This window comes from Eptatretus burgeri, chromosome 2 (genome assembly GCF_056783735.1).
Source record: "Eptatretus burgeri isolate ZD-2024b chromosome 2, Ebu_testis_v1, whole genome shotgun sequence".
In the NCBI taxonomy this organism is placed as follows: Eukaryota; Metazoa; Chordata; class Myxini; order Myxiniformes; family Myxinidae; genus Eptatretus; species Eptatretus burgeri.
The window spans coordinates 160,241,131-160,267,075 of NC_140962.1; the positions used below are offsets into that span (position 1 = coordinate 160,241,131).

Genomic DNA, 25,945 nt, shown 5'->3' on the forward strand with positions numbered 1-25,945 from the left:
GCATCAGCTTCTTCGCTCACTGCAGATCTGGATAGAATCACAAACTGGTCCAACACATGGAATATGTCTTGCAATCCGGACAAATCTCACACTCTTACGATGTCTCTCCGAAAGGACCACTTGGAACCCCCCCATCATCCACTTTCTGAACAATCCTCTGGAAGAAATCCTTTCTTTCAAGCTTCTGGGTCTCACTATCTGCCATGATCTTTCCTGGGAAAGCCACATTTCCAACCTGGCCTCCAAAGCCAGTCGCCGACTGGGAATCCTCTGTTGTGCAAAGTCCATCCTCGTCCAACCTGAGCTCCTGACCACATACAAAGCTTTCGTCCACAGCCTGATGGAGTACTGCTCTCCCCTCTGGGCTGGTGCTCCTGCCTCTCACCTTTCTCGGCTTCACGCTGTGGAAACCAAGGCATTTCGGATCATTGGCATCTCCCGCGATGAAGCTGAGCCTTTGGGCCTCTCACTCTCTCACCGCAGGCAGGTCGGTGGTCTTTCTGTCTTCTACCATCTCCTCTCCTGTCTCACCCCCCCCCCCCCGCTCTCTCTCTCTGCGATTTGTCCCCACCATATTTCCGCAGGGCGCTCAAGGTCCGCAAACAACCCCCTTATGGTAAAACTACCAAAATCACGAATAAGTGCTCACCTTCACTCTTTCATTCCTCTTTTTTTCCCCACCTTTTCCTCGTGCAGAGGGTGCACGTTTCCTCCATACACGGAATGATGAAAATACAGTTTTGGACATTTCTGGGTTTTATTTTCTTGTTCATGGAAAAGCAAAATCGACATTAAAAAAACAACTCAAACTTACCTGGTTCTAAAATAACCCCTTCCATGACCTTTTACGAGTTTTGTACAAAAATCGATAAGAAAAGTTGATAAAAGAAAATAAAGCATTCTCTTATTATGTAATGCGTATTGCATAGGCCTTTGGGAAATTTATGGGGAGTTGGGGGTCTGGGTAGTGGGGGGGGGGAGTTGGGAAGTTAGATATTGGTTTGGGAAACAGGAGAGAAAAGGGTTTGGGGGAGGGGTGAGGGAAACAACGGAGAGAAGGTGGGGTGAGGAAGTGAGGCAAAGTGTTTCATCATGAAGGGGTAAATATTAAGGGAAAGCCTGTGTCGATATGAGGGTTATTTATAGAGGGTTAGGTCAGTCTTAAGGTGAGGGTCAGGGTTTCAGACAAACTACATGGATCACACACAACCGTGTGGAACGGAACACTGGCACAGCCATTAAAATGAAAGCAACATGAAGTTACACAAAACATTTCCTTCCAGAATCCCTCCAACTCCTCTAAAGTTTATGGATTTTAACTTCAACAAGCATAGCAATATCACCCAAAAGGTCCATGACATGTTGCTCCATCGTGGATGAAATTTTAAATGCAAAACGAAACTTAAACATTCACCCTTTGGAAAGACTACGTTTCCCTTCAAAGTGAATACCATGTGGAGCACAGGAATCAAAAGTAGGAATGTAAATTGCATTCCAAAACAAACGCGGAAATCTTTGCCCTGCAAAGGTTGTTTTGGGTGAAAGTTTTTATCCATCAGTAAAGCGAATACTTAACCGAACAACGAAAGGTTGCATCACACTAAGCAGGTAGGTCCACAGGACCCCATGACCGAACAGACAATATGCGGATTCTGGGAAGGTAGATATGTCTCTCTACACGTGTCTGGAAAACCACGTGGAATAGGTCGAGCGAGTCCAGCTCGTCTGTGCACCCTCATGGGTCACACTTTGACTCGTCATTACAGATCCATTGCCTCTGGAAGGCTCGAGTCCAGCTCATTGTTTTAACCCCTCAAGGGGAAGAAACGGCCATCTTTTGGTGAGACCTGCAGGGTGCTCTGAACTGGAACCACACATGGAACACTTTCTGATCCAAACAAAAATTGCCACCATTAATATAAAACTAAATGTGTAAACAGCCAGCTTATAAAGTATAGTTTATGAGTCAAAATAACTATTATAGATGATCGTTTTAAGGCATTATGTCTCCACATTGTGCTGACTGTTCTGTCACCGCAAACTGCACAAAAAAACTAGCAGAGGCCTCGCTACCAAGCAGAGGCCAGGCTGACCAGCAGACCGATGAAAACACCTTGTAGCGAAATCCATGTGTGCCATTTCGCACATTATCTGTACGATCTCATTTCCACAACCATTATCATCTACACATACAAATGGAGATGGTTGGTAGTCTCACGGTGGTGATTTGGTTACAGCCACATGAGATACCATGTGGAGAAAACACCAAAGTATTTCATTTCTCAAGCACAAGGTTGTGGTGCAAGAGATGAGGGGTCCTACAAATATTTTCAATGATTTCTCATTGAGATATGATAGATTATAAAAAGACTGAGCAGTTTTGTGGTGATTAGAAAAAAATATATATTTTAAAATGACCAGCATTACTGAGGTTCAGGTAAAGGTAAACAGGAAAACATTCCACATGGCTAAGTCTCACTAGTTGGTAATTGCCTCATGCCAGGAACCTGCCCAAGTCCATGGGGGCATTTGTGGGATTTTTGAGGTGTCCAATTACTCACGTCACTGGCTACAGGTACTTTAAAAAGAGTAACCATGACTTTTATCAAAATATGTAAGTTAATTTCTTAGCTTTAAAAACAATATAATTGCTGCATTCTGCTTTCTATTCTCGAGGTTTTGTAGAACGTCACTATTTTGAACCAGCAAATCCTTTTCATGTCATGGCAATAGAAAAATACTCAAAAGTAGTAATTTCATTCTTAACAAAATACTTGCAAGTAAAAAAACAAGTTTCAAGTGCAGCATGTTTGGGTTAGACACATAATAAACATTTAAAAAAAAATACATAGCAAGTGGAACGTTCAGTGTTTGTGACCACCACAAGGACCAGCTCGCAGTGCACGACAGTGGACGGAGCACTCAGTCAGAGAGTGCGCGAAGGATGGTGGATGAGAGTGCAGGCAGGCGTGGAGGAGAGAGTGTACCCTCACTCCCTGAAAGAGGCATGGAGGCAACGAGTCCTGCCAGTGATGGGGGAAACTGCATGGGATGGAAGACGACGGGAGGGAGGGGGGGTTGGGGGTTGGGTTTGTGTTAGGGGATGAGAGATGATATAATAGAAACTCAACGCGAGCAGCTAAAACATTTTTAATAATACGTATATTGGTGGTATTATGTTGGTATTGTTTTAAAACATTACTAATTCATGGTTTGCTTGTCTTATGTTGCTGTTTTTGAAGTTTAATAATTTGTGGTAAGGTTATATTATGTTATTGTTTTTAAAGTTGAATAATTCATGGCTTGGTTGTATCATGTTTTTTTTTTTAAAGTGTAATAATTTGTGGTTTGGTTGTATTGTTGCGGTGCCGGGTTTTGGTGGCGATAACGACCACTAGACGGAGCAGTTGGGCCGTCTCCCACCTAACACCTGGAATTGAAGGTCGTAACCCTTGGATAACTCCAACGGTCACGGGTCCCTTAGCGGACCATGGACACCAATATTTTGACGGCGTGGGGTAGGGTTAATCGTCCAATTCCAATATACCTAAGTACCCACATCGTCTAACTACTGGGGAAACCACACCCTCGGCCGACTGTCCGAAACGAGTCGCATTTACCGACTCGGGTCCGGCGTAACCGAGCGGGAATTACCAGAGCCATGCCGGTCCAAATGACAACTTACAGCACAAACAGCCTCACTAATTCTCAAGCCCGAACCATGCTGGGTCAATGATAGAAACGGCAGGCAACAAACTGAAACATTTAACAGATATTTATTTGCAATAATAAGACACAGTGCAGACTTATCACGAATAAAATGCAATGCACAATGAGCATTCAACACTTATACAATTTCTACTTATAGGACGGTGCCACCACAGACACACACACACACACCCAAAAAGAAATGGGGCCACCGGCCTTCATTCAGACCTCCAGCCCGGGAGGATAGGCGAACTGGAGGGTCAGAGTTCTGCTGGTACCTGGCCGCGTTCGCACGGCTTGCCGACCTGCCCTTGTGGAGCTCGGGATTCTTGTGGAAGGGCTTGGGAAGATCGGACGCTCCAACCACCACAGTGGGACTCGAACCCACATGGTCAACCTCGCACCAGGCACCAAGGAACCAAGATGAAGCGGCAGACGCCAGCCAGCACCAAGACAGAAGATGGCCAGCAGACCAGGGGAGTCAGCAGACAGGACAAGACAAGACTAGCAGATCACCAGCAGGCCAGACGAGACGACACCTTGGAAGGCCACCCCGGGAACAAGACAAGACTACAGACCGATCGCACCCACACTTATTCAACCCTCCCTGCGAGGTGGGAGGGATCCGTCCTGAGCTAACTCTGTCTCCCATTGGACGGGGGGCGTGTCGGGGCATCTCGGTGGCCCGCCCCCCCCCCCAAAGAGGCTCTGTAATTGTTTCTGGCCTTCTGGTTTCCCATTGGTTGGAGCGCCTTGGCTTTGCTTGCTCTTCGTTCATTGGCTGGAGGAAACACTCTCTGCCCTTCTTCGGAGCGGAGCCTCAATCTGAGGGAATGGAGGGTCCGCCCACGCCTTCAGCCAAAAACACGTGGATAATGGGGTCGCTGCGCGAAGGTTTGGTTGGGTGGTGGAACGAAGCAGGATGTTGTTGTTGGGGAATATAAAAAAAAAACTAACTACAAAATAACTCGCAGCGCAAATACACTCAATCACCCATTAAACATAGCGACGGGACCATAACTATAAACACATACTTATCGAGATAACTGAGCTACGGGGACTGCTGTCTGTTTGTGTGCAAATGGCTTCCAGATTCGTAACAGTATTATGTTGGTATTGTTTTCAAACTTAATAATTTGTGGTTAGGCTGTATAATGTTATTGTTTTTTAAGTTTAATAAATTGTGGTTTGGTTGTATCATGTTATTGTTTTCAAAGTACAATCACTTGTGGCTTGGTTGTATTATGTTGGTATGGTTTTTAAAGTTTAATAATTTGTGGTTAGGTTATATTATGTTGTTGTTTTTAAAGTTTAATAATTCATGGTTTCGTTGTATCATGTTATCATTTTAAAAGGGTAATAATTTGTGGTTTGGTTGTATTATGTCGATATTGTTTTCAACTTTTATCATTTGTGGTTAGGCTGTATAATGTTATTGTTTTTTAAGGTCAATAAATTGTGATTTGGTTGTATCATGTTGTTGTTTTCAAGGTGTAATAATTTGTGGTTTGGTTATATTATGTTGTTGTTTTTAAAGTTTAATAATTCATGGTTTCATTGTATCATGTTATTGTTTTTAAAGTGAAATAATTTGTGGTTTTGTTGTATTATGTTGGTATTGTTTCAATTTAAATAATTTGTGGTTAGGCTGTATAATGTTATTCTTTTTTAAGTTTAATAAATTGTGGTTTGGTTGTATCATGTTATTGTTTTCAAAGTTTAATAATTTGTGGTTAGGTTATATTATGTTGTTGTTTTTAAAGTTTAATAATTGATGGTTAGGTTGTATTATGTTATTGTTTTTAATGTTTAGTAATTCATGGTTAGGTTGTATTATGTTGTTGTTTTTGAAGTTAAATAATTTGTGGTTTGGATGTATATTGTTTTTAAAGTTTGATAATTTGTGGTTATGTTGTATTATGTTAAATAAATCATGGTTAGGTTGCATTATGTTGTTTCTAAAGTTTGATAATTTGTGGTTCGGTTGTATTATGTTGTTGTTTTTAAAGTTTAATAATTCATGGTTTCGTTGTATCATGTTATTGTTTTTAAAGTGTAATAATTTGTGGTTTGGTTGTATTATGTTATTGTTTTTAATATTTAATAATTCATAGTTAGGTTGTATTATGTTGTTGTTTTTGAAGTGAAATAATTTGTGGTTTGGTTGTATATTGTTTTTAAAGTTTCATAATTTGTGGTTATGTTGTACTATGTTAAATAAATCATGGTTAGGTTGCATTATGTTGTTTTTAAAGTTTGATAATTTGTGGTTAGGTTGTATGATGTTATTGTTTTTAATGTTTAATAATTCATGGTTAGGTTGTATTATGTTATTGTTTTTAAAGTTTAATCATTCATGGTTATGTTGCATTATGTTGTTTTTTAAGTTTAATAATTTGTGGTTAGGTTGTATTATGTTGTTTTTAACATTTAATAAACCGTGGTTATGATGTATTACGTTATTGCTTTTAAAGTTTAAAGAGCAGGTTTTGGGTCACTGATGACTTCACGTGATTCGAAGGTTGTAATCATATTAATAATCGTTGGGCAATTATTTTCTTGCATTTGAAACTCAAAATATGCTAAAATTAACTTTTAGGTCAAAACTTTTGTCAGTGATTGAAAAACAGACCGGAATTTACCGAAGATGCTATGACATCACATTCTCCGAAAACTTCGTGAACATTCGGAAACAGCGTGTGAACAATGGCGAGATGCGAATCAGAGAGTGATTTCAGCGACGATTAAATTGAGTGTTTTCATTCCGATATTGCCAAGGACGAGTCGGAGGATGATGGGAATTTATACGATGGAGTTTCTGGCCCTCAGCCATATAAATTTGAGCCACTTGCAAGTGCCAGAAAATGGCATATTTCGTGTACAAGTGGCAGGACAGACTGCCCCTGCAGTTCACACTGACAGACTCCACCAGACAGATTGGTTTGTAGATTTTCATTTTCTTGTTCAATGCATAAAATAATGTAAAGTTTGATTCGTCTGTGACTTGATATAATAATTTTTTAACCCTCTAGTCACTCAAGAGTCAGAAATAGAATGAATCAATAATGGACCCAAATATATTATACACCGTAGCCTTGGCGTTGAAGTCTTTCTGACATCTGAGCTTGACCCCAGCGAAAGTGAACAGTTAGAACAAACCCCAACTTTCAAGAGGCTATTGTGGCATATATATATATATATACCAAAACATGTTTAACCTCATTGGGAAATATTCTACCAAATTTAGAAAAAAAAAAGTGGAAAATTGATCAATTTTTTACAATTGAAATGAAATAGCCCAATTTGCTGATGCTGTTAAAAAACAGTAATTTAATCAACAATAAGTTGATTTGTTGAGAAATTTTTCCATGCTTGTGTTTTTCAGAAAGTTTATTTATGTGTTTTTCCATGTACTCTTGAAGAATACATTTCAAGGTTTTTCTCACTTAAACTCAACAATTGATTATGTGACAGAGCAGTATCTGGAGAACTTGACAACCAACAACTCATATTCACAGAGTGGTGATCAGATGTGCTTATGCCTTCGTAATCCTCGGCTGTGAAATGGTCACCACAAATGACAAGTCTATCCAAAGGGTCCTCTTTACCCGTTTTCTTTGGGGGAAAATTCGCCCGTTTTGTTTGTACAAATCTTATCCACTGCTGGCGGATGTTTGATTCCTTCGGGAATCGGTGGGAGCGATTACCCGTTTTCCAGCCATTTTTGCAAAACATGACGACAAATGTACGAGGCATGATGTACAAATATCCAATAATTTGTTCTACAATAATTCAAAAATAAAAAAAGGATAATATAGACAGTTGTGAGCTCAAAAAAAGCGAAAGAACAGCCCGCTGAACTGGACACTTCTTCAATGAGGGAGTGAGCGTTCGCTTTGTTTTGGAGAACGTGACGTCAACATCCATATATGGCACGCGGCTGTTTTTTTCAACAGCCTCGAGAAATAACAACTACGTAGTTAAATTTCATTAATTTTCCCAATAGTTAGGCAACCACAATAGTTTGCATCGAACTATTTAATGCACATATAATCGTATTGATAAATTTTCAGAACATGTTTGGTGACCTGTAACCTGCTCTTTAATAATTTGTGGTTTGGTTGTATTATTACCTCTGCCACTGAAGGTGAAGGAGGTTATGTTTTCACCCCTTTCTGTCTGTCACCTACAGGTCACAATTTTAAACTGATCTTCACGAAATTTCACCATATGGTAGAGTTTTTCATAAGAAGCCTATTGTTTGAGGTCAAAAGGTCAACATAAGCCCAAGGTCACCAACGAAGGTGGTATTTCTAAAATCCTCAATTTTCATCCAATTGACTTGAAATTTGAAGAGGATTTATACTTCAGGTCATTGAATTCAACCAACCAATTATTTATCAGGTCAACACACACCAAAAGGTCAACATAGGTTCAAGGTCAACAACTAAGGTGTTATTTCTAAAATCCTCAATTTTCATCTGATTGATTCAAAATTTGAAAATAGGTTATATTTCACATCAATTAATTCAAACAGCCAATTATTTTTGAGGTTAACATCAAACAAAAGGTCAACATAGGCCCAAGGTCAACAACTAAGGTGGTATTTCTAAAATCCTCAATTTTTATCCGATTGACTTGAAATTTGAAGAGGATTTATATTTCAGTCAATTAATTAAACCAGCCAATTATTTTTGATGTCAACATAGGTGAAAGGGTACCAACTCAGGTGTGATTTCTAAAATCTTCAATTTTTATCCGATTGACTTGAAATTTGAAGAGGATTTATATTTCAGGTCACTGAGTTCAACAAAGGGTGGAGGAGCTCCTTGTGAGCCAACGGCCATCCATATCTAGTGCCCAACTGTGTCTGCGGACGTCCTCCTGCAGTTGGGTTACTTTTTATGAGGAGGTTGGTGGCAGGATTTGCACTCCGGCCTCCGTAAAACCCTTCATTCCACAAAATGCAAAAACGCAAAAAAAAATTTGAAAACCCACTCCGTGGGAGTACCTCCTGTGCAGTTTCCCTTCACAGGGCAGCTCACCGGATGACGGGATTGGGGCAAAGCCTTCGGGACCCCCAATCTTTGATGATAGGAGGGAAACCATGGGGTAACATCCCTGGGGCAGATTGCAGGAGAGTGTGTCGGAGTGGTGCTGAGGTGTCTTCCACCAGACGGCAGTCTCCTTGGGTTAACCTGAGGTGGTCCCTTCAGGTGGGTGCCTGGAATGTCCTATCGCTAATTGACGATGATCACCTGTCTCTGTTATCATCTGAGCTCAAGCGTTTGGACGTCGGGATTGCAGCTCTCTCTGAGGTTCGGAGACCGGATTGCGGCGAGATAATGGTGAGTGGTTACACCTACTATTGGTCTGGTCGCTCTGATGGTTACCATACCCAAGGAGTTGCTGCAGCTGTGTACAATTAGCTGACCCCAATGATAATTGAGGTAACACCGCTCAACGAGCGTATTATGAGATTAAGGATTAGTCACTCCTTAGGTGTCATTTCCCTGGTCTCTGTTTATGCTCCGACTGAGGCGAGTGATCTCACCGTGAAGGATGCATTCTACGCCACGCTCGAGTCTGTGGTTGATCAGTGTCCCAGACGAGATACACTTCTAGTCTTGGGGGATTTCAATGCATCGACTGGAAATGATAGGGATGGTTATGAGGTGTTTGTTGGTCCCCATGGGTCAGGAACTATGAACCAGAATAGCACTAAGTTCCTTGACTTTGCAAGAAGTCATGGACTTAGGGTGGCTGGTTCATGGTTTCAGTGCCAACAAGCTCATCGCTGGACTTGGTATTCCAACGCTGGCGGTGTGGCAAAGGAGATTGACCATGTCCTCATTGACGGTCGTTGGAGGATGATCCAGAACTGCAGGGTTTACCGGAGTGCTCAGTTCCTCAATACTGACCACAGGCTTGTTGTAGCAACTCTAAAGCTGCACCTTAAATCCTGGAGAATGGTACCATCCCAGCCTAGGCTGGATGTTGGCAAGCTCAGGGATGAGAGAGTAGCTGAGGAGTTTGCGAACAGGCTGAGTGGATACTTGGGGGGTCTGGGTGCTTTGGGAGGTCCTGAAGAGTTGTGGAGTGCCTTCAAGACCACCATCCTTGATGTTGCCGGTGGATGTCTTGGAGCTCACCACAGGGCAAAGAAGAATTTTGTCTCTCAAGGGACACTGGATACCATTGACCAGAGTCGCAGGGCCAGGCTGAATGGCAGAGCTGAGCTGTTCAGGGAGCTGAGGCGTAAAACTGTACGTGCACTGAGGGTGGACAAGGAGGCCTATGTGCGAGGAATCTGTGAGGGGGTAGAGCATCACCTGTGGACAGGTGATTCTCGTCCCGCTTACAGGGGAATTCGCGCATTGCGTTCATCCAAGCCCATCCCTCGGAGCACTGCAGTTCGAGCAGAGAGTGGTAGGCTCTTGACAGAGGAGTCTGAAGTGAAGGCCCGCTGGGCCGGTTACTTTGAGCGGTTGTACCAGGCTGATCCCCCAGCTGTCGAGTTGGACGTCAAGGGTGTTACAATCCCTGTTGCTGACCCTCGAATCAACTGTGGTCCACCTTCGCTTGCGGAAACACGGGCTGATGTGAACCAGTTGAAACGGGGCAAAGCTCCAGGGATCTGTGGCATCCATGCTGAACTTCTCAAGGCTGGTGGAAATGCTGCACTCGTGTCATTGCATGAAGTTTTGTGCTCTGCCTGGAACACAGGCATCATCCCAACTGACTGGAAGAGGGGCCTTGTTGTCCCTCTCTGGAAAGAGAAGGGTGATCGCCAAGACTGCAACAACTACCGACGCTGTTCTCAGTGCCGGGCAAGGACTTTGCTCGGATAATTCTTGATAGGGTTCGCCACCATCTGCTTGAGCACCAGCGTCCAGAGCAGTCAGGCTTTACACCAAAGAGGTCAACGATTGACTGTATCCTTGCCCTTCGTGTCCTCACCGAACGCAGACGAGAGTTTCGGCAGGAGCTGCTTGCAGCCTATGTTGATCTATGTAAAGCGTTCGATTCAGTGAATCGGGATGTCCTCTGGAGGATTCTTGGTCTTCGTGGGGTGCCACCAAAACTGATCGATCTGATGTCTGAACTCTACTCTGGTACTGAGAGTGCTGTGAAGTGTGGTGGTACCATCTCTGACTTATTTCCAGTTGTTACTGGAGTTCGTCAGGGGTGTGTACTGGCCCCCACACTTTTCAGCACTTGTATGGACTGGATTTTAGGGAGGATGTCGGAGAGATCAAGCTGCGGTGCATCGTTTGGGAATGTCAAGATCTCGGACCTTGATTTTGAAGATGATGCAGTCATCTTTGCGGAGACTTTAGACATCCTTTTGGGGGCCCTCGAGGTGCTGAATGAGGAGTTGGAGCCCCTGGGATTATGGGTTTCTTGGGTCAAAACTAAGATCCAGGCTTTCGGTGACATCTTGGATGCTGCTGTCCTGTCTGTGTCTGTTTGTGGTGAGGATGTTGAGGTCGTGGAGAGATTCACTTACCTTGGCAGTGATATTCATGTCTCTGCTGGCTGTGAGTCAGAGGTCAATAGACGTCTGGGTCGGGCCTGGGGAGTCATGGATTCACTGGATCATGGGGTGTGGCGCTGCCGGTACCTGTGCGGGAGGACGAAAGTCCGAGTCTTCAGGTCCTTGGTACTTGTAGTCTTGCTCTATGGATGCGAGACTTAGACTCTGACCAAGGATCTGAGACGGAGACTTAATTCCTTTGGTACCAGGTCTCTTCGGAGAATCCTTGGCTATCGCTGGTCGGATTTTGTGTCCAACGAGCGGTTGCTGAGAGAGACTCGGATGAGATTTGTTACCTGCATAGTCCGTGAGCGTCAGTTGCGGCTGTATGGACATGTGGCTCGTTTTCCTGATGCTGATCCTGCTCACCAGATTCTCTCAGCGAGGGAGTCTCATGAGTGGAGGAGGCCAGTGGGCCGACCACGTGCCTCTTGGTTGCAGTAGGTTGACCATTATCTCAAGGAGATGGGGATGGGCCTGGCATCTGCCTGGGGGATGGCCAGATGGAGGCCCCTGGAGTACCGGCGGAAAGTGGACGCAGTGACGCGCTGTTCTGGCACATGCTCCCATACCTGACCTGACCTGAGTTCAACTAGCCAATTATTTTTGAGGTCAACATCGACCAAAAGGTCAACATAATCCAAAGGTCAACAATGTAGGTGTGATTTCTAAAATCCTCAATTTTAATCCCATTAACTTGATATTTCAAGAGGATTCATATTTTGGGTCACTGAATTCAACCACCTCTTATTTTGGAGGTCCACATAGTTCAAAAGGTCAACATAGGTCGAATTTCTAAAATTGTCAATTTTCATCCCATTCACTTGAAATTTGAAGAGGATTTGCATATTTGGTCATTGAATTCAACCAGCAATTATTTTTGAGGTCAAATTTGTTTGACGGATTTTACAAGTGTCGTGCTCTGCACGATGTCTTCTTCTTGTTGTTTGTTTGTTTGTGTGCAGGATATCTCAAAGTTTTGGATGGATCTGGATTAAATTTTGTGGACAGGTTCGGTGTGTGACAAGGACAAACTGATTATATTTTGGTGAAGATCTGGATGCAACTACTATAATTTTTAAAGTAATTCTTCAGCATTGAGAGAGAGGGCCAAAAATGATATATAGCAGGATATCTCAAAAGTTGTGGACGGATTCGGACGAAACTTAGTGGACATGCTAGGTGTGTCACAAAGAAGAATTGTTTCAATTTTTGTGAACATCACAATCTGGATCCGGATCTGATAATATTTTCAGTGATTCTTCACTATTGAGAGATTGGGTTAAACCGATATATAACACGATATCTCAAAAAGTTGTGAACGGATTCGGACGAAACTTGGTGGACACGTTGGGTGTGTGTGTGGCAAGGAGGAAATGATTCGATTTTGGTGAATATCTGAATCCGAATTTGTTTTTATTTTTTAAATAAATTAATTTAATTTTTAAAGTGATTCTTCACCATTGAGAGATCGGGGCAAAAACGATATATGGCATGATATTTCAAACATGTATTGGACCCGATATGTTCTCGTGGATCAGGCATTACCTGGCGGAGGTATGCGCTCGACCGAGTGTTTTAAAAGTTTTATAATTCGTGGTTAGGTTGCATCATGTTGTTGTTTTTAAAGTTGAATAATTTGTGGTTAGGTTGTATCATGTTATTGTTTTAAAGTTTAATAATTTGTCATTAGGTTGGATAATGTTGTTGTTTTTAACTACTCAATGAAAAGATAAAAAAAATTATTGAATGATATCCTGATGGGACATATGAAGAAAATAATGCATTTCTAACCAGATATGTCCAAATGACTCGTATGCTTTGCAGACCGGGAGCCCGGGGCCCTGAGCTCAAACGAACGAGGTACTAATATCTGAGCATAGGGGCATGAATGGAGTATCAAAAGACATATAGAAAGTTATTTCTGCCGGGTACCACCCTCTGCGTAAGGACCCTGGTGACCCTCCAAAGGGGTCCTTAAAATTGGCTATATCAAACATTGGAAGTACCAGTTGGTATCACTTCCATATGATGCACATGACCAACCTTACAACAAAACCACATGTGACAGACATGCCTACCAGACAATTTGTCTGGTAATGGACATTTTACACTCTGTGGGATGTATATATGAATTTAAACCTGGTTTTATCTAGTACCTCCAATGTTTGAGCTAGCCCCTTTTTTGGGGGCCCTTGTTGGGATTTCTGGGGGGCCTTTTGCAGTAGTAGGCATGTCTGTCACATGTGGCTTTGTTGTAAGGTTGGTCATATGCATCATATGGAAGTGATACCAACTGGTACTTCCAATGTTTGATATAGCCAATTTTAAGGACCCCTTTGGAGGGTCACCAGGGTCCTTACGCAGAGGGTGGTACCCGGCAGAAATAACTTTCTATATGTCTTTTGATACTCCATTCATGCCCCTATGCTCAGATATTAGTACCTCGTTCGTTTGAGCTCAGGGCCCCGGGCTCCCGGTCTACTGCCTTAACATTTACTCTTTCAATCTCATGAGTCTCTCATATAACACCCTGACGTTTTATAGTGAAACATTCCATCCCACTGGCGAAGTCTAGAGAGCTTCCAGTACCTTGAGGGGGTCTCTCAGTTTATCTCGGTATGCAGGATTGGTCTGCAGTTTAACAAGGACTAGTCATGCTTTTCATCTGCTCCACAAACACTTCCTGGGACTGATTCAATCAAGATTTGCTCTTTGCCCTCTTGCCTACATTTCAGTCATCTCCTTTTGGTTCTCTTTCAATCACTCTCCCCAACTACCATTCTCCATCCTACGTACACCTTTTCTAATTAAAGTCCTCCCCCGGATAAACCCTTCCTGTGTGCGCTCAATTTCTCCAATCACATCCACTCATGTACGAGCTTTTTCCCCACTCCCGATAACACGAGCACCCTCATTGTGCCTGCATCAAATGGTCTTACTTTTGTGCGCTTTGTCGGCACAAACATGTGACATCGGGTCTCATATATTGAGGTGTTGCGATTGCAGATAATTGCCTTTTGTCTCATTCTATAAACCTGTTTAATTGTATTTATCCATCATCTCATGCTTGATGTCCCAGCCCTGGTATCAACCAAGCTTCATTTACAACACATCATTGCGTTTTGAATGCGAGTTGAATATTCTCTTGTTCGGGTTTAAACACCATCATCATATCCAGCACACTAAAAGGAATAATCACTACAAATGTAAAATCACTATCAACTATCTCATCATTTAAACCTGGATGGACAATCCTCCAGGGCTTCAAGCATGTGATGCACCATAACCCCCCATCCCTTCCCATAATCTTTACCCATAGTAACCCTACCTAACAGAACCATGTTACTTTTTGGTTAAAGGTACTTTGTTGCCTCCCCATCCACTCTTCTTTTCCTTTTCATTCATTCATATGTTGTGTCCATAGATATGTGGCCCACCTGCTCCCACTATCATTGCATTGTCTTTTCAAGTTTCTATTCTGATTTAAGTGTACAGTTCATGCTGTTTGGATTCTGGGATAAAATTACACCTACCATGTTGAGTTGTCAATGTGATCTGCATAGGTGAGGCAAGATTACCTGGAAGGAGAGCCCACAAGCAGGGAGTCGAGCTCCAGGACTAAGAGCCGGCACAGGGCTCAAGGAGCTCCAAAAATGTAGTGAAGGAATGATGGGGCTTGGAGCTAGGAGCACCGGGGGCTGTTGGGAGTGAAGAGCATCCATGATATTAGGTGGTGACATGGGGATTTGACATAAAAAATTTTTTTCTTGATATCGTTCTATCTGCCATTAATCCCTCCACCCTCCTCCGTACATTCACACTCTCCTGCCCACTCTCTACCACAACAGCCAGATCGTCCGCATACAACATCCTCCCCATACCACCCCTCAAAGCTCACCTTCCTGCTTACCAGCTCCATCACCATGATAAATATGAGTGGGCTGAGAGAGCTTCCCTGCCTCAAATCAATGTTCACGCTGAACTCCTCAGACGTCCCAGGACCAACCCACACTCTTCCCTTCGTTCCCTTGTACATCCCTTCCTCCAACCTGACTTCTGCTTCCGATACTCCAATCCATCCCAGTGTCGCCATCACAATCTCTCTTGGGACAGAGTCGTCGGCCTTCTCCAGGTCCACAACCCACAATGCCATCTCACCTTGCACCTCCAACCTCTTCTTCACCAGCTGTCCCAGGGTGAACATCCCATCTGTCACCCCTACCCTTTCTAAATCCCCGCTGTTCTTCTCCAATCTCCATCTCCACCCTCTTCCTCATCCTCCTTTTTGCTGGGTTGCACCCCGCCTGTGGAATAAACTCCCAGATCACCTGAAGGCATCCGGTTCTATTGCAGTTTTTAAATATAGGCTTAAAACACACTTTTTTGGCTTTGCTTTTTAAGTAACCTGCTTTGTAAAAAGGATTGGTCAAGGATATTATTTTTATTGTACGTCATTTTCTCGATTCATTCTTATTTCTATTGCAAGGAATTTGACTTTTTCTATTGTTATTTGTATTTTATGCAATTTGATATATATATATATATATATATATATATATTTTTTTTTTTAATTGATATTTGCTCTTTTTTTAAAATGTAATTTGATTTTACTTTGATTCTGATAATATTTATGTTTTCTCTTTCTTTTTAACTTGACCAATTGATTTTTCCCTTGTTCAGCACTTTGAGATGTCTTTGTCTAGTATTTGAAAAGCATTATACTGTAGAAATAAAATTTGTAAAGGTACCATTAGCATTGCAGGTTGTGGTACCCTATTGTTTCTGTTCAATTAATTTTTATTCTTTCTCCCATTTTTGGCCCTTTTTTTGCTCTAATTTTTACCATGTGCTCCTGAAGTGGAAACCAGGGTTATGCAATCGGTAGCATACGTACATATGTTGTACGTCGTACGTGTCTGCATTTTGTTGAGCGTACACCAAAACTCCATTCAGCAGAGGAAATAGAAACTTCACCACATGTTACATGACCATGTGATACAGAGGGCTACTCTTTTGGGGTTAACATAGGCCAAAGGTCAACAAAGGGAAATTTCCTAAAATCCTCAATTTTCATCCGATTTATTTGAAATTTAGTACACAGCCCCCATGCCAAAAAAACAAATAGGAATCCTGCAGCGCGTGACATCGCCGGGGTTCCCTCGGCCCCGGCGATGCTGCCTTGCAACACATGGAGTCAGAATTGGGAGGGAGCGGTGTACAATAATTGATTAATTTATTAATTGCATCATTAAAATAAGTAAATAATAATTGTAAAATAATTAATTTCTTCATCAATTGGCGAATCGCATACCTAAACCACCACTGTTTCATCCGAATCTGTAACTTTTTGAAAATTAAGTAATTAATCGAAAAATTAACTAATTATTTGATTAATCAATAAATCAAAAATACCCTTTATAGCCAAATCACTTGTTCACTGCCATGTCCAAATATCAGTTTCTGAGTTCAAAAGGTGCCTGAGATATTTCCTAGGTGAGAAAATAAATAAGTAGTTAATAAATCGATAATAATAAAGTAATTAATCGAAAAATTAAATAATTAATTGATTAATAAACAAATCAAAAATACCCTTGTTTTTTCCAAAGCACATCTTCACTTTTGGCCCGAACTGTTAGTAAGTCAGAATCAAAGTAAACAGCCCCCACATTTCAGCTTCCGAGCTCAAAAGATGGCTGAGATCTCACCCGGGCAAACAAACAAACAAACAAACAAGAAAACAAACGGAGTCCTCCCTTAATTCAGTACCTGGCGATGGCGTCATGCATCCACTGGATATGGGATTGGGAAGGAGCAGTGTACAACAGGATTTGCATATCAGGTCACTAAATTCAAACACCCACATACACTACACGGCCAAAAGTGTGCGGACACCTCTTCTACATTAGTGGATTCGGCAATTTCAACCACACCCATTGCTGACAGGTGTATAAAATCAAGCACACAGCCATGTAATCTCCATAGACAAACATTGACAGGAGAATGAGCCGTACTGAAGAGCTCAGTGACTTTCAATGTGGCACCGTCATAGGATGCCACCTTTCCAACAAGTCAGTTTGTCAATTTTCTGCCCTGCTGAGGCTGCTCCGGTCAACTGTAAGTGTTGTTATTGTGAAGTAGAAACGTCTTGGAGCAACAACAGCTCAGCCATGAAGTGGTAAGCAACACAAGCTCACACAACGGGACCGCCGAGTGCTGAAGCGCGTAGCGCAGAAAAATCTTCTGTCGGTTGCAAACCGAGGTCAACTTTGAGGTCAACTCACGACCGAGTTCCAAACCGACTCTGGAAGCAACATCAGCACAAACACTGTTCGTCGAGAGCTTCATGAAATGGGTTTTCATGGCCGAGCAGCTGCACACAAGCCTAAGATCACCATGCGCAATGCCAAGCGTCGGCTTGAGTGGTGTAAAGCTCACCGCCATTGGACTCTGGAACAGTGGAAACACGTTCTCTGAAGTGATGCATTACGCTTCACCATCTGGCAGTCCTGTTTCAGCATGACAATGTCCCCGTGCCCAAAGGGAGGTCCATACAGAAATGGTTTGTTGAGATCAGTGTGGAAGAACTTGATTGGCCTGCACAGAGCCCTGACCACAACCCAATCGAACACCTTTGGGATGAATTGGAATGCCGACTGCGAGCCAGACCTCATTACCCAACATCAGTGCCCGACCACACTAATGTTCTCGTGGCTGAATGGAAGCAAATCCCCGCAGCAATGTTCCAACATCTAGTGGAAAGCCTTCCCAGAAGAGTGGAGACTGTTATAGCAGCAAAGGGAGGACCAACTCCATACTAATGCCCATGATTTTGGAATGAGATGTTGCACGTGCATGTGTCCACATACTTTTGGCCATGTAATATGTTTTTGAGGTCAACAAAGGCCAAAAGGTCAACATAGACCAAATTTCGAAAATTGTCCATTTTCATCCAATTGACTTGAAATTTGAACAGGATTTTTAGATCAGCTCGCTGAATTCATCCAATTATTTTTGAGGTCAACATCAGCCAATAGGTCAACAGATTCGATCAAAGAAAAAAAAAAAGCAAAAGAGTTGGCTCACACCAAGTCCTTCTCAAGATTGCTCATATGTGTTAATCAATAAATCTGTGTATGTATTCGGTGTATCTCTGTATTCACGATTGTGTGTATCAATCAAAACCTTCTAACAGCTTGGTGTATGTATTCTATGAATACCATCCAGTTAAAAAAAAAATTCTCAGCAACTACTTATCCGATTGAAATAAAATCTTCACGGTAGGAGCAACCCTCCCCATGCAGAATATTTTTCAATGATAATTGTGACGTCATATGTCACGCATTATGGCAGCTATCTTGGATTAAACAGAATTAAAAAAAAAATTTATATCTCTGAAACTGCTGATCGGAAAAATTTGAAACTTGGCACATGACATTCTACTCCCAATGGGGAATAAGGATCTTGTAATGATGATGTCAGAGGTGAAGTGGTGGGCCAGCCATAAACGTGTAAACATATATCCTTGTACTAGAAATAGGACATTTCATTCACATCATTTGACCCAATGAGGATGAAATGCTTGCAACCATATTGTTTAAATAAAAAAATTAAAAAACAAGGAAAAAATATTTTTCTCCAGAACCGCTTTGGAGACCGAACTGAAACTGCAGACAAATGATCGAGACTATCCATGCTGAATAAAGTTTGACAACTATGATGTCATAGGTTACACGGTGTGGCAGCCATCTTGGATTTACCCCGAAACATTCAAGAAACTTCTCCGGAACGGCTGAACGGATCGAGGGGAAACTTCACACACATGTTGTCCATGCCGTAGGGGTACTAGGGTGTTCAGAAATAATTGATAGGTTACGTGGTTTGTTGACCATATTGGATTGAAGGAAAATATTAAATAATGGTTTCTATGGAACCGCTTATACAATCAAAGCAAAACTCGCAAAATATCATCCAACACCATTGCTGCATGCAGTGTGGAAATGAAGAAGTCATCGGTCAGGTGGTGTGGCAGCTGTGTTGGATAGAAAAACAAACATTATCCGATCAATATGCAGATTCATACACGTGGTCCTCTACCTAATCATGGGTGGAGTGTACATTTTTGATGCCATAAGTCATGTGGTTTGGCAGTCATGTTAGTTTGAAAACCAAAACTTCAAAAACCTTTTTCTCCAAACCCACTTAACGGATCGATGTGAAACATATCAATTTACACGGAGCAAGGGCAGTGGATCACAACTGCAAAGTCTAGTATTGATAGGTTCATCGGTTTCAGAAAAATAATTGTTTAATTATATCCTTAAAACCAATGTGGCTGCCACAACATGTGACTTATGAGGTCATTGTTGAATAAAATATTTGCAGCAATAGTAATGGATCATTACTGCAAAGTCTTGTGTCGAAAGGTTAAGCGGTTTCAGAGAAATATATATTTTTATTATGATCAACTCGGCATGGGGAATATTGGTTGAAAATTTCAACATCATTGGTCACGTGGTCTTACTACAGCCATGCTGGATTTAAAAAATCCTCATCCAATCAACGCGAAACTCCAAAGACGTGATCAGCCACCCATTCTGAATTTGATTCGATAAAGAGGACGTCATGAGTCAGATGTCCGATTGAAGCGGGGTTTTATCAAAGAGGGATGGCATGGTACCCGGCCATAACTGCTTGCAGTTATAAAGCGCACTCCTAGTTAGTATTATTATTATTATTATTATTATTATTATTATTATTATTCATCTACTCAAAAAGGTTCAGTCTCTTGAACTTCTTGGCCTCATCATCAGTCATGACCTCTCCTGAAATGACCACATAACAAAGCTGGCCTCCAAAGCCAGCTGTATAGACTGCATTCCAAATCACCACCACTCACACAGACTATAAGGCGTTTGTCTATAACTCATTGGAGTACTGCTCTCCCCTATTATGCCTGGTGTTGGCTTAATGGTTTGGGTGGTGGGCTTTGGATCCCAGGGTCCTGAGTTGAAATCCTGCTCAGCTGTTGAATTAATAACAGGTGGGGTTAACTCGACCTGTCATCCTTCCGAGGTCGGCAAAATGAGTGCCAGCATGGTGGTGTACTACGTCGGAGTGGCGACCCGTCCAGTCTCCAAGGAGACTGATTAAGCAGGACAAACGCTCTGCACAGAGTGTGGTCCCTATCTCCTCTCCTCTCCCCTATTAGCCCACATTCCAGCCTCAACCTTTTTCTCCACTGCATTCTGTGACATCCAAAGCTTTAAACATTTTTGCCAAACTCAGGCCTGGTCCTCTCACATGACAGACAGGTCGGTGGTCTTAGTTTCTACCTCTTCTCCTCTGGTCTCGCTCCTTCTGCTATTTCAATCATACAACCCTCTCCAACAACTCTCCAGGATATGCAAGTTCTTACAATAAAGCCCTCCTGGTTCAACTTCCAAAATTCAGGCTGGCCGCACACCTCAACTCTTTTATTTCTTGCTTCTCCCATTTATGGAACCGTGTTCCAGAAGTTGTGTTACCCTAGTGTTCGGCTGCAAGTAGGCGATGCACCACCATCTCATGTCCCTCCACATCTCTACTCATAATCCACATTAATCTAACACACTTACTTATAGGTTACAGTGTTTCCTCCCCTCCTCTCAGTCCTCTTTTCCTGTTTGCTCATTCTATTGTTTCATGTGTCCAAGAGTTGCCCCACTGACCCACGGTCAGATCATACACTACTTTAGTTACTCTCCATGAACCTCGACCTTGTAGAGAGAATGAAACAGTGAGGGTAAATGTTTCCACTACTGTATAAACATAGATCCTCTTATCAATTAAAATTGCACAAGATGGTGATATTTAGAAGATCAGGTGTTTGTTGTTTTTTTATATATTATGACAACACTCACGCTGGCACCGTAGAAGTTAGGGGGAAGAGCTCCACAGACTATTGGCACTGTTGGACTTTGGGAGTGCATGGTCCCAGTCTCCATGGCCAGGCCGTGACCTCGCATCAGTGGTGGATCTGGCGCAGGAGAAGCTTTTAAATCGAGCCCACAAGGTTTTGACTTGGTGCGCTGTCCTGGTGCTACAATGACTCGTGTTGTGATGGCAATTCCAGATGCTGGAGGCAGTGAGGTGGTCGTAGTCATTACTGGGATAGGCCGCCTTGTGGATGCCAATGTAACGGAGAGGTTCAGGGGCTCATCCTCATCCGGGCTGTTATCCGAGACTATCATGGGAACTGCACGAGATGAAGGTGTCATTGCAAGTGCCTGTGGTTCTTTGTCGTGCTCAATTACACTCTGACACAGCTCCTGATCCAGCTGCATGAGGGTATGGATCGAGTTTGGTCTTGGCGGGGGAGAATGCAATGAGTAAAAAGCAAGCGAAGAGTGTCGAGTGCCCGCACCACGAGATGGAAATTCTTCGACACCACAGGATGGGCTGCCTGGCTCGGCTTTTATCCGCAGCACCGGACAATCGGAATCATCGGAACGGCCTCCATAGGTCTCGGGTGATGAGGCGTCGTGACGGTCAGGGTCGGCCCGGCACAGCGGTGAGCCCTCGTTTTTCATGATGTTGGGGAACGATACGAACTTGTACACAAATTTCTGCCCATTCACTTTCTTGATGATGTTCTGAAGAAAAAAAAAAATGAGAGTGAGTCTGCTTTTGAACAAGGTTAGCTTCCACCGAGTACCTCTGTGGAATCCCATGGGATATCAAACAGTCTCCATCACACCTCTCACCCTATAATTCCCTCCCAAGTTCCTCACGGCATTTGAGACATCGTGTCATACATCGTTTTTGGTCCTTTTCTCAATTATGAAGAATCACCGACAAAAATCAAAGAAAAATGATTGGATGCGGACCTCAATCAAAAGTGAATCACTCGTCAGACACTTCCAACATGTCCACCGGAGTTTCGTCCGAATCAGTCCACAACTTTTTGAGATATCGCGCTCACAGACAAACAGGGATGAAAACATAACGTCCGTCAACCTTAGGTGGCAGAGGTAATTAGGGTCTCGGAGGTTACCCCAGATGTTTCCCCTTCATACCGTTTATCCGAGGTTCAAATCTCGACCCAGCGATAAACTCCCATCCTGGTATCTCGCAGGGAGGATGAGGCATCAATGTGTGAACCGTCCCGCGGATGCACGTTCAGCTTGGCGTTTTGTCTGTCAGCGCTACTTGGTCGACATTTAAGGTACCACGGCTTATTTTGCCAAGAGTACGTGAGATAAATGGAGTCCTCCTGATGATAACGATGGAGTCCTGATGATAAAGACGGAGTCCTCCTGATGACAAATTACAACTTCCTGCTCTTACCAACAGAGGGCACAGCTTCACATCCATCAAATGGTGCTGCTTGCAGCACGATGAGATGCAAACAAAAGATGACGACGAAGAATAAAATGAGCACCACCAAATATACCACAATGTATACAAAAAAGAAGATGAAGAAGAATAGGTGTATGGAGGAAGTTTTATGTTGATGTGCAGCCCAAGTTGAGAGAGCGGTGGAGGGGTCAGGATTAGCAAACGTGGAATGAAAATTAAATTACATAACACTTGTAATGTATTGATCTCGGTTTTCGGGCCACATGGTGGTGGTGGTGGTGCTTCATTTGAACACCGGAAACATGGATGGTCGAAAATAAATAAATAAAATAATCACTTGCTTAGAGAATGAAACAAAAACATTAAAAACACAGAGACAATGAACGGATGATACATGATGGTAGAAATTACTGGATCACACACATTTTACCAATCAGTTCAGTATTAAAGGACACACGGCACAGGTATTACACGGCACTGGGTTTGTACACACATTCCTGGGAGCATTCATCATTGACTTCCCTTGAATCTCCGGCTGTGTTCATCCTCTCGCCATGTCAGAGACAAGGGAACACAACTTACACGGAGGAATCATTGGGACATGACCACAGGAGCACGATGGAAATGCTCACCTGGCTCGTGTCTCTCCTCGTACATGCATCCCAAATGGAAATGCTCACCTGGCTCGTGTCTCTCCTCGTACATGGATCCCAAATGGAAACGCTCACCTGGCTCGTGTCTCTCCTCGTACATGGATCCCAAATGGAAACGCTCACCTGGTTCGTGTCTTTCCTCGTACATGGATCCCAAATGGAAACGCTCACCTGGTTCGTGTCTCTCCTCGTACATGGATCCCAAATGGAAACGCTCACCTGGCTCATGTCTCTCCTCGTACATGGATCCCAAATGGAAACGCTCACCTGGCTCGTGTCTCTCCTTGTACGTCTATCCCAAATGGAAACACTCACCTGGCTCATGTCTCTCCTCGTACATGGATCCCAAAATGGAAACGCTCACCTGGTTCGTGTCTCTCCTCGTACATGGATCCCAAATGGAAACGCTCACCTGGTTCGTGTCTCTCCTCGTACATAGATCCCAAATGGAAACGCTCACCTGGCTCGTGTCTCTCCTCGTACATGGATCCCAAATGGAAACGCTCATCTGGCTCGTGTCTCTCCTCGTACATGGATCCCAAATGGAAATGCTCACCTGGCTCGTGTCTCTCCTCGTACATGGATCCCAAATGGAAACGCTCACCTGGTTCGTGTCTCTCCTCGTACATGGATCCCAAATGGAAACGCTCACCTGGCTCGTGTCTCTCCTCGTACATGGATCCCAAATGGAAACGCTCACCTGGCTCGTGTCTCTCTTTGTACGTCAATCCCAAATGGAAACACTCACCTGGCTCATGTCTCTCCTCGTACATGGATCCCAAAATGGAAACGCTCACCTGGTTCCTGTCTTTCCTCGTACATGGATCCCAAATGGAAACGCTCACCTGGTTCATGTCTCTCCTCGTACATGGATCCCAAATGGAAACGCTCACCTGGCTCATGTCTCTCCTCGTACATGCATCCCAAATGGAAACGCTCACCTGGCTCGTGTCTCTCCTCGTACATGCATCCCAAATGGAAACGCTCACCTGGCTCGTGTCTCTCCTCGTACATGGATCCCAAATGGAAACTCTCACCTGGTTCATGTCTCTCCTCGTACATGGATCCCAAAATGGAAACGCTCACCTGGCTGGTGTCTCTCCTCGTACATGGATCCCAAACACCGCTCAGCATTTAACAGCATTTCAGCATGAATAGGGTATCGCGATGTACGTCACACGATATATTGCGGTAATATGATCATGATACCCAAAGGGTACCACGTGGTAATGATATGGTGTATTGTGGTAATATGGTCGTGATAAAATGGGGTACTCTGTGGTGAAATGATCCTCACAATAAAAGGTACCGTACCTTATCATAATAGTAGCGCAGGGCACGGCTAAGCTTGTCATAGTTCATGTTGGTCTTGTTCTTGCGAAGGCCCCAGAGTCGTGCGACCTCCTCAGCCTGCAGTAGCTTGAACTCCCCGTCGGCCGACGTCCAGCGGATGAGTCTCTCGTGTCTGTCGTCAAGTAAAAGCTGCAGCAAGAACTGCCACAGCGTGATGGCACTGTCCATGCCAGCCTGCAAGTGCACATGAAAATTCCGTTTAGTACAACCTTGAGTACTCATCAGTCATTACTAATGTACCATGGAATTACTGCAGAACACGCACCGTAAACCGACATTGAACTGTGTGAGAGGCCTAGTAAATATCAGATGCAGGCGGCAGGACGAGGCCATGAGCACACCAATGGAGGTAAGAGGTATTGGCCTAACTCTCGTACATCTATGTTATCTCCCATTTCAAAATTTGTACTCGATGTTAACATATCACCACGACTGGACTGACACCTGCACATGGTATCACGACTTCTGGGTCGGCACAAACAGTCGAGTCACAACCGCTGTGTCAGCACCAAAACGTCTATGTCCTTCAGAGACCGGCTTGTTGAATCCCATCAATTGTTCACCTGGTGGGAGCTAAAATTAAGGTGAGTTTACAGCCTTTAGCAGATCCCACAGGTGAACAGGATAAGATGAACACATTTAGTTAAATGAATAAGAGGAGAGGACAATGGAGATTGTTAATTGGTGTCAACAGAATGTGGATCATGGAGACACACAAAGTGAGAGTTTTTCTTCTTCGATGTAAATTCTTCCTCAGTACAGACACCAGCACTCACATATTTCTTAAACACACGTTATCATGTGCTACTTCTCACTTATCGTGTGCTACCACTCACCTTCATCATCCTCAAACCAAGTACTCGATACACGTAACCCTTCATCATCCTCAAACCAAGTACTCGATACACGTAACCCTTCATCATCGTCAAAGCAAGTACTCGATACATCTAACCCTTCATCATCCTCAAAGCAAGTACTCGATACATCTAACCCTTCATCATCGTCAAACCAAGCACTCGATACATCGAACCCTTCATCATCCTCAAACCAAGTACTCGATACATCTAACCCTTCATCATCCTCAAACCAAGTACTCGATATACGTAACCCTTCATCATCCTCAAACCATGTACAAGATACACGGAACCCTTCATCATCCTCAAACCATGTACTCGATACACGTAACCCTTCATCATCCTCAAACCAAGTACTCGATACACGTAACCCTTCATCATCCTCAAACCAAGTACTCGATACACGGAACCCTTCATCATCCTCAAACCAAGTACTCGATACACGTAACCCTTCATCATCCTCAAACCATGTACTCGATACACGTAACCCTTCATCATCC

General features: G+C 43.2%; 1 protein-coding gene across 4 annotated transcripts in view; it reads right to left on the reverse strand.

The window, feature by feature from the left end:
• Window positions 1-738: 738 nt before the first annotated feature.
• LOC147033725 (ETS domain-containing protein Elk-3-like) overlaps window positions 739-25,945 on the reverse strand; it is a 53,205-nt gene continuing 27,998 nt past the window's right edge. For all 4 annotated transcript variants that reach the window (XM_085871881.1, XM_085871882.1, XM_085871880.1 and 1 more), the window contains exons 2-5: window positions 24,553-24,765; window positions 21,148-21,879; window positions 14,827-14,946; window positions 739-3,042 (exon numbers count right to left, since the gene is read on the reverse strand). In XM_085871881.1, the coding sequence (XP_085728007.1) occupies window positions 2,923-3,042; window positions 14,827-14,946; window positions 21,148-21,879; window positions 24,553-24,759 (1,179 nt within the window). In that variant the 5' untranslated portion in view covers window positions 24,760-24,765 and the 3' untranslated portion in view covers window positions 739-2,922. The remainder of the gene's footprint in view (window positions 3,043-14,826; window positions 14,947-21,147; window positions 21,880-24,552; window positions 24,766-25,945) is intronic.